Source organism: Alligator mississippiensis, chromosome 8, assembly GCF_030867095.1.
Source record: "Alligator mississippiensis isolate rAllMis1 chromosome 8, rAllMis1, whole genome shotgun sequence".
Lineage (NCBI taxonomy): Eukaryota > Metazoa > Chordata > Crocodylia > Alligatoridae > Alligator > Alligator mississippiensis.
Window position 1 is genome coordinate 15092615 of NC_081831.1, and position 12391 is coordinate 15105005.

Below are 12391 nucleotides of genomic sequence, written 5' to 3' on the forward strand. Positions count from 1 at the left end.
CTCAGAGCCTGGTGGCTTTTGGGGGCTAGCAGCAACAGCTAACTTGTTCCCTCTTTGTATAATGCAATTTGGAGGCTGCAATGGAGAGATCCCACATTTAATCATTTTCCAAAACTTGCAATGCAGCATTTGCCCATGAGCTACAGAGCACAAAGTCAGAGGGATGCTGCAGATCAGTTCAACTCAACCCCTGGTCTGTGTGTACAGACTCTGCACCCCGCAGCAGGAGAGAAGAGCACCGACGGCGCAGAACTCTGCCCTCAGCGAGTCTCAGCACGCTGGTGCCAGCAAATGCGAGCTAATCTCCGAGGAGGCTGAAAGGACAGGACTGCTCATGCAGTGAGGCTGAGAGGCAGTCAGCTCCCCACAGCTACCAGCAGCAGTGAGAGAGCAAAGCGTGATTGCACTTCCTGAGCTTCTCCAGGCAGGGCTGGGGATGGCTTTCAAGGACAGACCTCAGTGGATTGGCCCAGAGCACCTCTCTCCCCCCTCTCCCTCATTACATTCTCGGTTGCAGAGATTGGACAAGCCTGTGACACATGGAAAAGGAGGGTATGAATAAATGGTGAGAAGGGCTGTGGAGATAGCAGCCATCTAGCTGGGAGAAGTTTGCAGGAGTCTCAAGAGTGGCAACGCACTTTGAAGGGTGTACAAAGCCAGCTGCGTGCAAAGCAGGAGAGGCACCAGGCACTGAGCTGCACAAGAGGGAGCCCAGCAACAAGCCAGAAGCAAGTGCAGCTTCAGCTCCAGTGGAGGTGTGCACCGTGCAGCTTTCCTCCCACAAAGCCCCCGGAGTCCCAGAGTGCAGCCATGTCCTTGGCAGTGAAGGAGAAGAACCACGTGCGCCTGGTCTTCCTGGGTGCGGCAGGAGTGGGCAAGACAGCACTGATCCGCCGGTTCCTGATGGATACCTTCGAGCCCAAGCACCGACGGACCGTGGAGGAGATGCACAGCAGGGAGTATGAGGTGAGCGGGGCCACTGTCAAGGTGGAAATCCTGGACACCAGTGGGAGCTACTCCTTCCCAGCCATGCGCAAGCTCTCCATCCAGAACAGTGATGCCTTCGCTCTGGTCTATGCGGTGGACAATGCCGAGTCTTTCGAGAGCATCAAGAGCCTGCGGGAGGAGATTCTGGAGGTGAAGGAAGACAAGTTTCCCCCCATCGTGGTGGTGGGCAACAAGGCAGAGCTTGGTGGGGGGAGGCAGGTGCTGGCTGAGGATGTCCTTTCTCTGGTGGAGCTAGACTGGAACAGCCGCTTCCTGGAGGCATCGGCCAAGGAGAACAACAATGTGGTGGAGGTCTTCAGGGAGCTCCTGCAGCAAGTCAACCTGCCCAGCCGGCTCAGCCCAGCACTGCGCAGGCGGAGGGAGACCTTCCCCCAGGACAACTCGCTGAGGCCACCCATGAACAAAACCAACAGCTGCACCGTCTGCTGAGCTGGGCTGGGCCAGGCCAGGCCAGGCCGGGGAGCACTGGCAGCAAGAGGACTGTGTGGGAACTCAGGTGGGCTGGGTGGAGAGATGAGGCTGCATGCGTGATAGTGACACCCTTCCCCCTCCTGATCCCTGCCCAGCCTGCTAAAATGTTCAGTTTGTAGATCAAAATGAGGGAGGGGCTAGAGAAGGACGCTGGTCTGGATGGCGACCCAAGGGGAGCTTTCAGTCTCCAGAGGCAGAAAGCGTGCAGGACATGCTGCAGTCTTTTTCCGCGGTGCTATACACAGGAACAGAGCTAGCCTGGACAGTGTGTGCACTGAGAGAAAGCAAGCTAGAAACTCTGGGAGAAAGCTCATGGCATTTGTGAAGCCTGTAAGCTTTCAGGGCAAGAGTGTGAGATGCCTTGCATGATAGGAGGGGGAACAAACTTCTGCAGCATGTATTGGAAAGTAGAAGCATGCACTGGGCACTGTAGGGCTTCCCACTGGTTCCAGCCCTCTGGGTTTCTGTTTGGATCCTGTGCTCACCTAACCCCAAGCATCTGCACACACGCTCTCTTGTGCAAGCTTTGTTTACAACAAAACAACAGTGTCCAAAGTAGTTCTGATTTTTGCACTTCTAGGTAGGAGAATAGAGTAACCGGTAGGGCAGTTGATGCGCCTTCTGTTTTTTTTAACCATCATATCCAATAAAAAGCCACATCACAAAGTCATGCTAAAGTGTGCGTGTGTTTTATTTCCATGTTTGGAGAACTGCAATATCAGATGCGAGCATTTTATGGCTGGGCCGCTTATCACTGCATTTGCTGTATCTTTATCTGGTGCTTCCTAGTGCTTTGTGACTCCCTCCTCCCTTCACAGCAATTGGTAAATTTGCTTTTATGATTTTTCTGGTAATTTAGCCACTAAAGTTTTACCAAGCAGTAGGCTGCTACAAACAGAACAGCACTCTTCATATCAAAGCATAAAGAGAACAGTCGCCATTAAAAGGCATTTGATCTACTGGAATAAAACTATAAACACATTTAAATGAAAGCAATAAAAGGAGTGGGAGAGGAGAGGAGAGTGACCGTGTTTGCTGTGATTAGCAGAGCATACTGCATTGATTCACCTTCCCTCACATACCTTGGTGCCAGGCTTTCTGAATGCACTCAGCATCTGTAATTGGGGCTGGATTTCCATGAGTTTAGCTTCTAGATAGGCACTAAAAATAAGCAGCCAGATTTACTGTTGCTTTTTGGAGGAGCACAGTATTCAGTCTCTTCTGAAATCTCCCCCAAATCTGTGGATGGGCATGCTGATAATCTGGCCTTAAATATATTCCTTTCAGCTGACCACCCTGTGGCTAAGACTCTCCTCCTGTTTATACCATGTTGAGTCACAAGCTGGCTGGGCTGCCACAGATGAGGTACAACAAGGTACAACATGCTCATCACTGTGGTTTCTAGGCAGGAGTCTGAGTTAGCCTGGGGTAACATCAGTCCTTTCAGACTGGTCCTTCCTACACATCCCCAGGCTGCAGTACTCAAACTGGGAGACCAGCACAAATAGCATCTCTCTGGGGCTCCCCACAGTGCAGCCGAACCTAAAAGGTCTTGGGATCAAAACAAATCTGCAGACTAGTATGAAAGGAAGAGCAGAGGCTCACACCCAGGGCTGGGTCAGTGAAAGCAACAGGTCCAGGATTTAAGAAGTGTGGGGGCACCGACCGACCAGGCAGAAGGAGAGAGAACTCTGTACCGTGTAGTCTCCTCCCTCGCAGGGCTAAGGGAACGGGCCCTTTAGAGAGTGAGAAGGGTCCACATGCTCTAGCTTTTCCAGCAGGAATTTCCCTTCAGACTCCTCTGCTGCCAAGCTAGAGTCACTCTGGATCTCCCGGGAAGGGGGGAGAATTCTGTTTGTTGGTTGCTTTGGCATGGTAAAGCAGCTGCTGAGGGCAGGTCCAAGAGAAATGCAAGCCTGAAGCAAGCTCCGTCCTGAACAGGACCTGTGCTGGGAGGAACAAACTCCAAGCAGCTGGTCATGGGGGTGGGGGCCAGAGATGACATCCACTCGCTCTGCTGGGAAGGGAATGCACAAAGGGAGAGTGCTCTCACTGCAGTGCCCACTGTACCACCACACCTGCTCCCCAAACTTTATGGCTAGGGACAGACATAAACTGGTTTAAGTGATGAGAAACTGGTTTAAACCTGTAACAGAACAGATGTTCAGCACACATAAACCGGTTTAAAAGTGGCTGAAACCGTTTTGAGATAAACCTGGTTGAATGTAGTATCAGACTTAACTGATTTGGGTCAAACCAGTTTATGCAATGTCTGTCCCAGGCCCCTTGCTGGTTTAAACTAAACCAGACTCCCCCAGCTTCCAGCATACTCTCCGGGCAGGGCTGGCCTCTCCCTTCTGCTCCGTGCCTGGAGCTCGGCAGAGACTGCAGGCATTTGCCTGGCTCCCCGGTCCGTGAGACAGGACAGGCTCTCTGGAGCTAATCAACAGGTAGTTGATAATGTCCTTCCTTCCTATATGGCTGCTGCCAGATGTCTGGGTTTTCAGCCTAGCTTCCTCTATGGGCCCACTTCTATATTTTAAGGCTGTTGCACCTGTTTGTGAGCTACCACCCCAGCCTCTGCTAAAGAGTAATAAAGGAGAGCCAGCAACAAAATGGCCAAGCTGCTTGCCCATAGTCCAAGGTGAGAACAACCAGTTAAAGTTTCTAGAGGTGTTTTTAGTAAGCTAGACAAGGAGAATGACTGGTTTCCAGATAGAGATGAGGGGCATGGGTCACAGGGGCTGAGCAGATTTGGGATTTTCCAGCAAATGTAAAAGTCAGCTTCTGAACAGTGGATTGTGGGGCCGGGGAAGAAACCATTGTAACACCCCCCCCACCGCTGTCCTGTAAATCAGACAGAGTAAAATGCTCTCATCTCCAGGGGCACTGCCTGCTGGGTGTGGGATTTCTCTCTCTCCTTTCAGCACTAAGACCTAGAACAGAAGGACTATAAAACCCACGGTTGGCCACTATGGCCAGGCTGACTCTTTTTTTGCCAAACAGAGGCTCCTTCCTCAACCCCAAGATCACAAAAGATGGCACCTGATTGCAGAGTGGCTGTATAGCAAAACCCATATTTAAGGACCAAACAGGCAAAGAGGAGGCATTAATTGCAGTGACATGTTTGCTCCTAAACTGTAAACCAGACAAGGGAGGAACAATTGAGAAGGGACATGTCAGCTCCCTTTTCTTACTTAAGAGAGCATAGATCACAGTAGTGAAAAAGCCAGCTGGAGGATGCACACTTTCATACAAAATGCTATCCTTTCTCTCCCACAGAAGATAAAGACTTGAAGGTTTTGGAGATCTCATCCCTTGTAATGGTCCCTCCTGATCAGGCATGCACAAAGGAGAATGCTCCCCCACCACTCACAGAAAGAGCAGGGGGAAATTGCCAAAGACTCTGAGTCAGTCTCCACTCCATTGAGTTCTTCCACAAGACCTCTCTTACCAGTGGCAATTTCTGAGGACCCAATCCAGAGTTTGCACAGATAATGAAAAGGCTCTCAGGAGTTTGCTGGGCTTTGGAACAGGCCCAAGAAGGCTTGTTCTTCAAGCAGATAAAGACTGAATGGGAACAACTATTTACATAGCTGGAAGAGAAACCCATGGCTTTCCCTCCCCATGCAAACAGGGCCTTGAGACCATGAGTCTGTGCTGGGCATGTACACCAGCATGCAGGCTAAAACTCTGCTCCTAATCTCCTCTCGCCACACACCTCTCTGATGTGGCATTGTGACCCTGTCAGTCTGAGCCTACATGTCCTTAAAATTGTGACTGTCACTCCTGCTTCGCAAAAGTCTTGTCTGCAGTCCAAAATGCTAGTCATATAACCATTCATCTGGCTGGTCTCCTACCCACTAGATCGCCTGCCATCCTTAGGGACCTGGGAGCCAGTTGCAGGGAGCTCAGGCAGAGGAGGATTAACGGTTGGGTCCAGGGGCCCCTGCCAATCAGGGGCCCCCTGGGACACCAGGGGCAGCACGGCCCAGGCACGCATCCTGGCTGTGGGTACTTGGGGCAGGCAGCGGACGCCTCCTCCCATCCAGCTGGGCCAGGGCCAGAGGGTAGGGGGCAGGAGCAGGGCTCTGTGCAGGTGGTGGCAGCTTCCCAGGGCTGTCTGTTGCCAGGAGGCCCCATGGGCAGCTTTGCTCCCACTCCTGCTTAGCACCGCCTGTGGGTGGCCACTAGCACCAGCACTCCTGGGATAGGACAGGATGGGACAGCTGTGCCATGTTGGGGCTGGCAGAGAGTTGGGAGGGCAACCAGGGGTGGCATGGAGACCATGCCCCTCCACCCCAGCCCCAGCCTGTCCCATAGTGCTGGGGGACCGCAGCCCTGGCTGCGTGACACCTGCTAGGTGGAGGGGCCAAGCCCGGTTGGGGCTGGGGCCGCCATCACCCCAATGGTGCTCGTGCTCCCAGCTCACCCCAGACCTGCTAAGGAGGACGGGCAGGCCCAGCCGCAGCTCCCTGGTGGGTGCAGAAGGGATCTTGGCCTTACCTTGTGGAAGGTCTCCAATTTTCTATTTGCCAAGGGCCCCAGTAAACCTTAATCCACCACTGAGCTCAGGACCAATGCCTCTTCCATGAGCTAGCGCCAAGTAGAACCAGGTAGAAGGCTAAGAAGCCTTTAGATAAGGACTTTGCCCTGCACATGGCTAAAAGGAGATGGGGGAGGCTGGCCAGGCCCTGGGAAATTCAGGAACTGGGATTTGCTTTCATCACCACTCACCATCCCTGTTCCCAAAGCTGCGGGCAGGGAGAGGGTGCCTGGCACGATCCTCCACGTTCGTCACAGCACTGCAGAGTTCTCCTGACAGGAAGAGCCAGGGCCCGCAGCCAAGTGCCCTTTCTTTATGTTGTGGGTAGAGCTGGTGGGGGAAAAAAATGTTTCAATTCACCTCTCCCCCAGGTGGAAATTTGGACCTAGCTCAACCCCAAACTGTTTTAGTTCAGAAAGACTTCCGAGGTACCACATGCTCCCATTTTTGTCCACAGGTTGGCACCTTCCAGTTTAACGGGGTTTCCCATAATGCAGCATCCTTGGTGGAACTCGATGGCATTCTCTGGCTGTGTTGCATCATGGGATATTACCTCCGCTGGGAGCCCTGCCCTACAGTAAAGAATGGGGATGTAAAGGAGCCGAAAGCATTTGCCATTTCAGCCAGGATTTCATCAGAAAGCAGGAGCTTTTTGCTAAGGTCTCTCATTAAGCCTGCATAGTTTTTCACCAAAACTGCTTTTCAGTCGGCTCCAGTGGTGATATTTCTTTCTTATACTGCCATACAACATTCCCTTGCATGGAGGCATCCTGATGTTACATCAAACTCATGAATTTTGATCGGTCCTGGAAGGCTTTCTGGAACCTCTCACTTGTCTCCGGCAGTACGGCTGCTTGGGTGCAGTGCTGCCTCTCAATAGGGCCTCCCTAAACAGAAGGAGGATTAACCATCTAGGCCAGGACCAACAGTGCATATCACAAGCCGCCTGCTCACAACTCGCTGTCTCTCAACACAGACCCAGCGGCCTGCATGGTTCAGCGTTGTTCATGGATGCTTTCCCAAGGACTAGGTTTCCAGAGGAGTACAAGATAAGGGTATTGGAGTGCTGCCGACTGCCCTGCCAAATGACAGGTTTTGAGGCAGTGGCTGGGAAGGCCTTGGAGTCACAAGGGTGATTAAGGAAGGTTCTTGTCTCTGGGCAAATATCCCCTGTTAAGTACAACAACTACAGATCAGAGGAGTTTTTTTGCAAGCTTTGTACCAGACTACTCCACAGTTTGGCCCATAAATGAACTGAAGACAAAACTTCCATTTCAACAGCTTGCTCCAAGTGAATGCAGTTCTGCCTGCTCAACAAGTTAAATTGGATTAGCCGTCACTGAACATTTAACCTTTAACATACTGGCCGATCCTCAGGTGTTTGCACATCATTGCGGACCAGAACTCTTGCTTTTACGTCTCCCCTCTCAGAATGCAGCAGGCCAACGAGAGTAACAGCTCTACATACAAAACTGCACTGCTTGTCAAATGAACGGGCAGGGAGGGAACAAACATGCACTATAGCCATCGCTTCTGTGAAGCGGGGTGTTTCCTTCAAGCTAAATATCACCTCCCATTGCTTCTAAAAATCTGCTTAGGTTAAAAAAAATGCAGATCACTGCCCAAAGCAAGTCAGATTTGTGGACACTGAATCATGACCCTCAGTTCAGCCCCCTGTCCTGCAGGACTGGCCTACCAAGATCGCCAATCACTGAAGTTACAAACAAGTAGTCAATGCACTCTAAAACAAAAGGCTCCCGATTCCTCCTTGCCTTCATTGCTGGGGTAAAAAAACCTGCTCAGAATAACACCTGCATCCACACTGGTTACCACGCTGACTATCCGCCAATCACGATCTGAAGTGTGCCTGTACAGTGCAGAGCCACATCATTGCACAGGCTGTGTTTTCTATTTTATCCTGTGCCACATTAAAAATAGAGTCATAAAACAAGCCTTTAGAAGAGTAAAAGAAGCAAACAGAAACCGTAACCTTTGATATTCAGGCTCTGAAACCTGTTTGCATTATACACCCCACCTCTTGTCCCCTGGCACAAGGATGTAACTGCCACCCTAAAACAAGGCAACAGCTCTCTCTGCTGGCCACGCCTGAGGTTGCTGTCCAATTCACTGACTTAAAGCACAGGACAAAAATGGAGGAGGAGGAAGGAAGGAAATCTTCGGGAGGTGGATGGACGAGTTCTTCAATCAGAGTCGTTTGCAGCATCCGAAAGCCAGGCTCAACTGAACAAACATTCATTCGGTTGAGCCACGTATGAGGTTTATTAGATCTTGCCTCTAGACATGCACTTATTTCCGTGAAGTGCCACAAACCACGTGAACACGATGGTCTCTATCCCTTCATCCTCTCTCTGGGAGCAAACGAATATAAGTGGGAGCAATCTGCTCACATGCTATGATCTCTTGCTTCTCAGCGCAGGGGTTTCCAGAGGACGGGGCCTAAATTTCAGTGCCTGTGGGTGTACGGCTCTGTTCTGTCCGCGTTAAGTACCAAGCTGCCAGACTCTCCTCAGCAGAGAAGCGAGTGCAACTCAGGTTTGCCACATACACATATTTGGTCTTTGGAAGTCAGGAAGAGCATGAGACGTTGAAGAGAAGTGAAACATCCAAGGAAGAGAAAGGAAGAAGACATCTCCCAAAATGACCATGGGCATCTCACAGTGAAACCTGCTTGCAGCAGACCTGAGCCTACTCATCAAAGACTCCTTACATTTCAAAGATGCAGAGACCAGAACTGTAACCCTTCAGAGACCATAACGCTTTTTTTTTTGCGGGGGGAAATCAGGTTTCATGTGTTGAAGAGGCCTCTGCTTTGCATTTAGGTTACATCATAGCTGCTGCAATGTTGCGAAGAGCACAGAGGAAACCAAGGCTTGGGTATCTCCATTGCTGATCAAAGTGGCATGTTCAGGATGTCACTGTAATACTACCCCTTGTAACTCAGCTTTAAAATGGCTTGCTCTCCAATTGCGTTTGCACACAAAAGGAATTATTTGGCTTTTATCTGCTTGATGCGAAAGCTGCCGTTTATGTTATGGAGTGGGTTTCCTTATATCCATGTGTAGCCTTATATCCATGTGTAGGTAAGGTTCAGGGATGCAAGCCAGGATCCTACCCATCCCCTTGCCTTTTAAGGAGGCAATAGCCCAGCAAAGAGGATGCTGAAGTAAGATTCGAGGCTTAGCTCCTATCTTCCACCAACCTGCTGTGTGACCAACCTGCTGGGTAAGGTACTGTATTTCCCTGCACTTCTTCCCCATCCCCACCTTTTTGCCTTACCTATTTTTAAACTGTAAAATCTTTGGGGCAGGGGCTGTAAATCACTACCAGCTTGCAAAAATCTACACCATAGTAATTCTATTGATGAGCAAAAGCAAAGACCATACTGCTAAGGACATTTCTCCTCAGGAAAGGAAGAAAATCTTAAACTTTGTATTGTAGCCCTCTCCCTTGCTAAAATCTTCCCTGAGCCTGCAGTCTTCTGCCTTTTATACTCTAGACTGGCTTGGGGCATCAAAGGCTCTGAAACCAAACACTGGCTCTCAGCATAATCTCATATCACCTACAAAGACTTCTCTGTGCCTCATCCTATTTTGTTCCACATCATGTAGCACATCAGATCAAACCACAGCGAGACGTTCCTAGTTAATTTGTGTATACAAATAATCATATAGAATCAAGACACATCCTGAAAGAACTCCACACGCCAGCGATAGAAGTAGTGGCCCGAGGGGAGAGGCATCAGATGAGAGACAGTTATGTGGCTAATTAGGGCTGGCTGTTGCAGTTTGTTCAGCTTCTGATTGATCTAAAGATGTGGCACTAACACTTAAACCAGGGAGGCTGAAACAAGAGAGCACAATTTTTCTACAGCAACAACAAAAAAATATGCTAGACCTGCAATTACAAGCAGGCGATATAATTAGCGCCATTAGTCTTTAGGGGCTTTTACATAAGCACTGCAGCTTTAGCACATTGGAACCTAAACAATGGGAAAAAAAACCCTAAATATGAAGTATTCTGGAAAGAGTAAATCCAAAAGGCCTCAAAATCAAACATCCTGTAGGAGAGGGCACTTTGATCATTTCTGCCTTGTGGCTCAAGTTCCCCTCTATAAAATGAGATTGATATGACCTCCTTTCACAAGGATTTTTAGAAGTACAGTTCATTTATATCTATGAAGCACTCAGAGGAGAGTGATGAGTGCAACAGAAAGCTCACAAGGATCAAAACAATTCTACATCTGATGCAGGGTTTGCATTAAGCATAGCAAATGTGACATGAGGGCCACAGATTAAATGATGGTGAAAAGACATATTGGGCACATCTATATATGCAGTTAGTGCTATTTGGCTTTGATGCACAGTAAATTTACTACCTGCATTTGCAAATGCAGGTAGTAAATTTACTGCGCAGTAATCTACTGTGTAGCAAAGCATCACCATCTACATGTGCAGGCACTTACTGTGCAGTAAATTAGTCTACTGCACAGTAAAGCATATCATATAGACATGGCCATTAAATACCTGCCCAATCCTCGGCATTGAAAAAGGAAGTAGCCCAAGGGGGGGAAATATCTGAAGTGATTATGGAACTGAAGACTCTCTTCCTGCCAATGCAGAACAGGATCAAAAGGAGGCTGTACAGGCATCCTTAAATCTGCCACTTCCCAACTTCAGATGCCTTGAATTTGCAACCTAAATATTCTTTGAAAAATATTCCTTGAATGTAACACTACTCTATCATTAACATACGTTACATGCATTTCTGCACAATACCATTCTCTCTTAATAATCATTGCACATCTTTTGCCGTAAGCTTCAACTATTACAGAATACTAGAGAGACCTCATTCAAAGAGTTTGTATTCAAAACCTAATATCTGCCTTTCAACACTTACAGTCAAGTCTCATTAAGAGCTATTCAGCTTGAAACAGTTTTGGTAAATGAGGAGCTTTTTATTGTATTTTATGCCTTATTTCATATAAGCTTTTGGGAAGGACATTCGAGTTCCATGTTTGACTGTGATTAAGATTAGTAATTACGCACACCCGCATATTAGAATGGTTTCAAAGTGACTCACCAATATTATTAGGTCTGACTACAGCTTTAATGCTAGCAGGCATTCAAACAAGAAATTGAAGCAGAGATGAAAAACTAGCTCAAGAGCACCTGGGCTAAGTACAGACAGACAAAAAGCCTGAGGCTGAATTGACTCAATCTTTGCAGGTTAGTCTAAGTTGTGTAGATTGAACTGATACAGGCAAGTGAACAGACATTCACTTTTGATTCCAAAATGCAGCCACATGCCTACAGCGGCCCCGGCCAGAGGCCAGAGGGTGCTAGACCACACCTCCCTGTTTGATTGGAGCAGACAGCTTAGGCCCAGGCTAGCCCACTCAACCTGTGAGGGGGGAGGGGAGGTTCCGAGGAAGATGCAAAGCATCCTGGGATGCTGGGGGACTATGAGTTCACTTAAATCTGGAGGGGAACTGGGACAGAATTTCAATAAACTGATTTAACCTAAATCAATTAAGTCTGATACTACATCCATCCAGGTTTATCTTAAACTGGTTTGGGGCATTTCAAAAGTGGTTTATGTGCACTGAACTTCTGTTGTGTTACAGATTTGAACTGGTTTCCAGTCACTTATACCAGTTCGTATGTAATGTCTGTCCCTAGCCCTAATGATCAGTCAGCAACAAAGAGAAGAACAGAATCCAGAAGTCCTGACTTAAAGTCATCTTGTTCAACCAGCTAACCCGCACTCCCCTGGTAGAGAATGCCTCGTGCCTCCTAAATCTCTTGTTTTCAGCTGTCATGTATTTTAAGTGGGTAAAGCAATTTCTTTACACCATCTAGCGGTAGAAGTTGTAAACTACAAGTGCGGACATTTTGCAAAAGTGTTTCTCTCAGCCCGCCTCAAATGACAAAAAAAAGGGTAATATATTTAATAACTTCAATAATGTTAATTAAGAGGATTTATGGATTTCATCATAAAGAAAGTGAAAAATTCCTTGCATTTCCTATGGCTAAGCAAACAGAACAGATTTTTGTTAAAATGTATTTAAACGCACAACAAATTTAACTTGAATGTGCATGAGAACATTTCATGTATGCTTTCATGAATATCCAATGTACTTGAGATTTGCTCACATGAACAGCTCTGAAAAACAAGTCTCATTGGCTAGGGACAGACATTCAAGAAGCCGGAGCCTGAATTGATTCAACCTTTGCAGGTTAGTGTGGTCGGTCTGGGCTGAACTGGCCAGAGAGGGATTTAATTCTCCCCTCCCTGTCCCACTGGCAGGGACCTGAGCCAGGTCTGCCGGTTGCTCCCCCCTCCTGC

At 48.5% G+C, this 12391-nt stretch overlaps 1 protein-coding gene across 1 annotated transcript; it reads left to right on the forward strand.

The window, feature by feature from the left end:
- Positions 1-363: 363 nt before the first annotated feature.
- On the forward strand, positions 364-2149 carry LOC102575153 (GTP-binding protein Rhes-like). Its single transcript, XM_059732170.1, has one exon. It carries the CDS (start codon positions 811-813, stop codon positions 1435-1437), a length of 627 nt encoding a protein of 208 aa, XP_059588153.1. The 5' UTR covers positions 364-810; the 3' UTR covers positions 1438-2149.
- Positions 2150-12391: the final 10242 nt, after the last annotated feature.

Bases quoted from the DNA above. Each gene is read 5' to 3' on its own strand.
- LOC102575153 (XM_059732170.1), top strand. From the start codon at position 811: ATGTCCTTGGCAGTGAAGGAGAAGAACCACGTGCGCCTGGTCTTCCTG.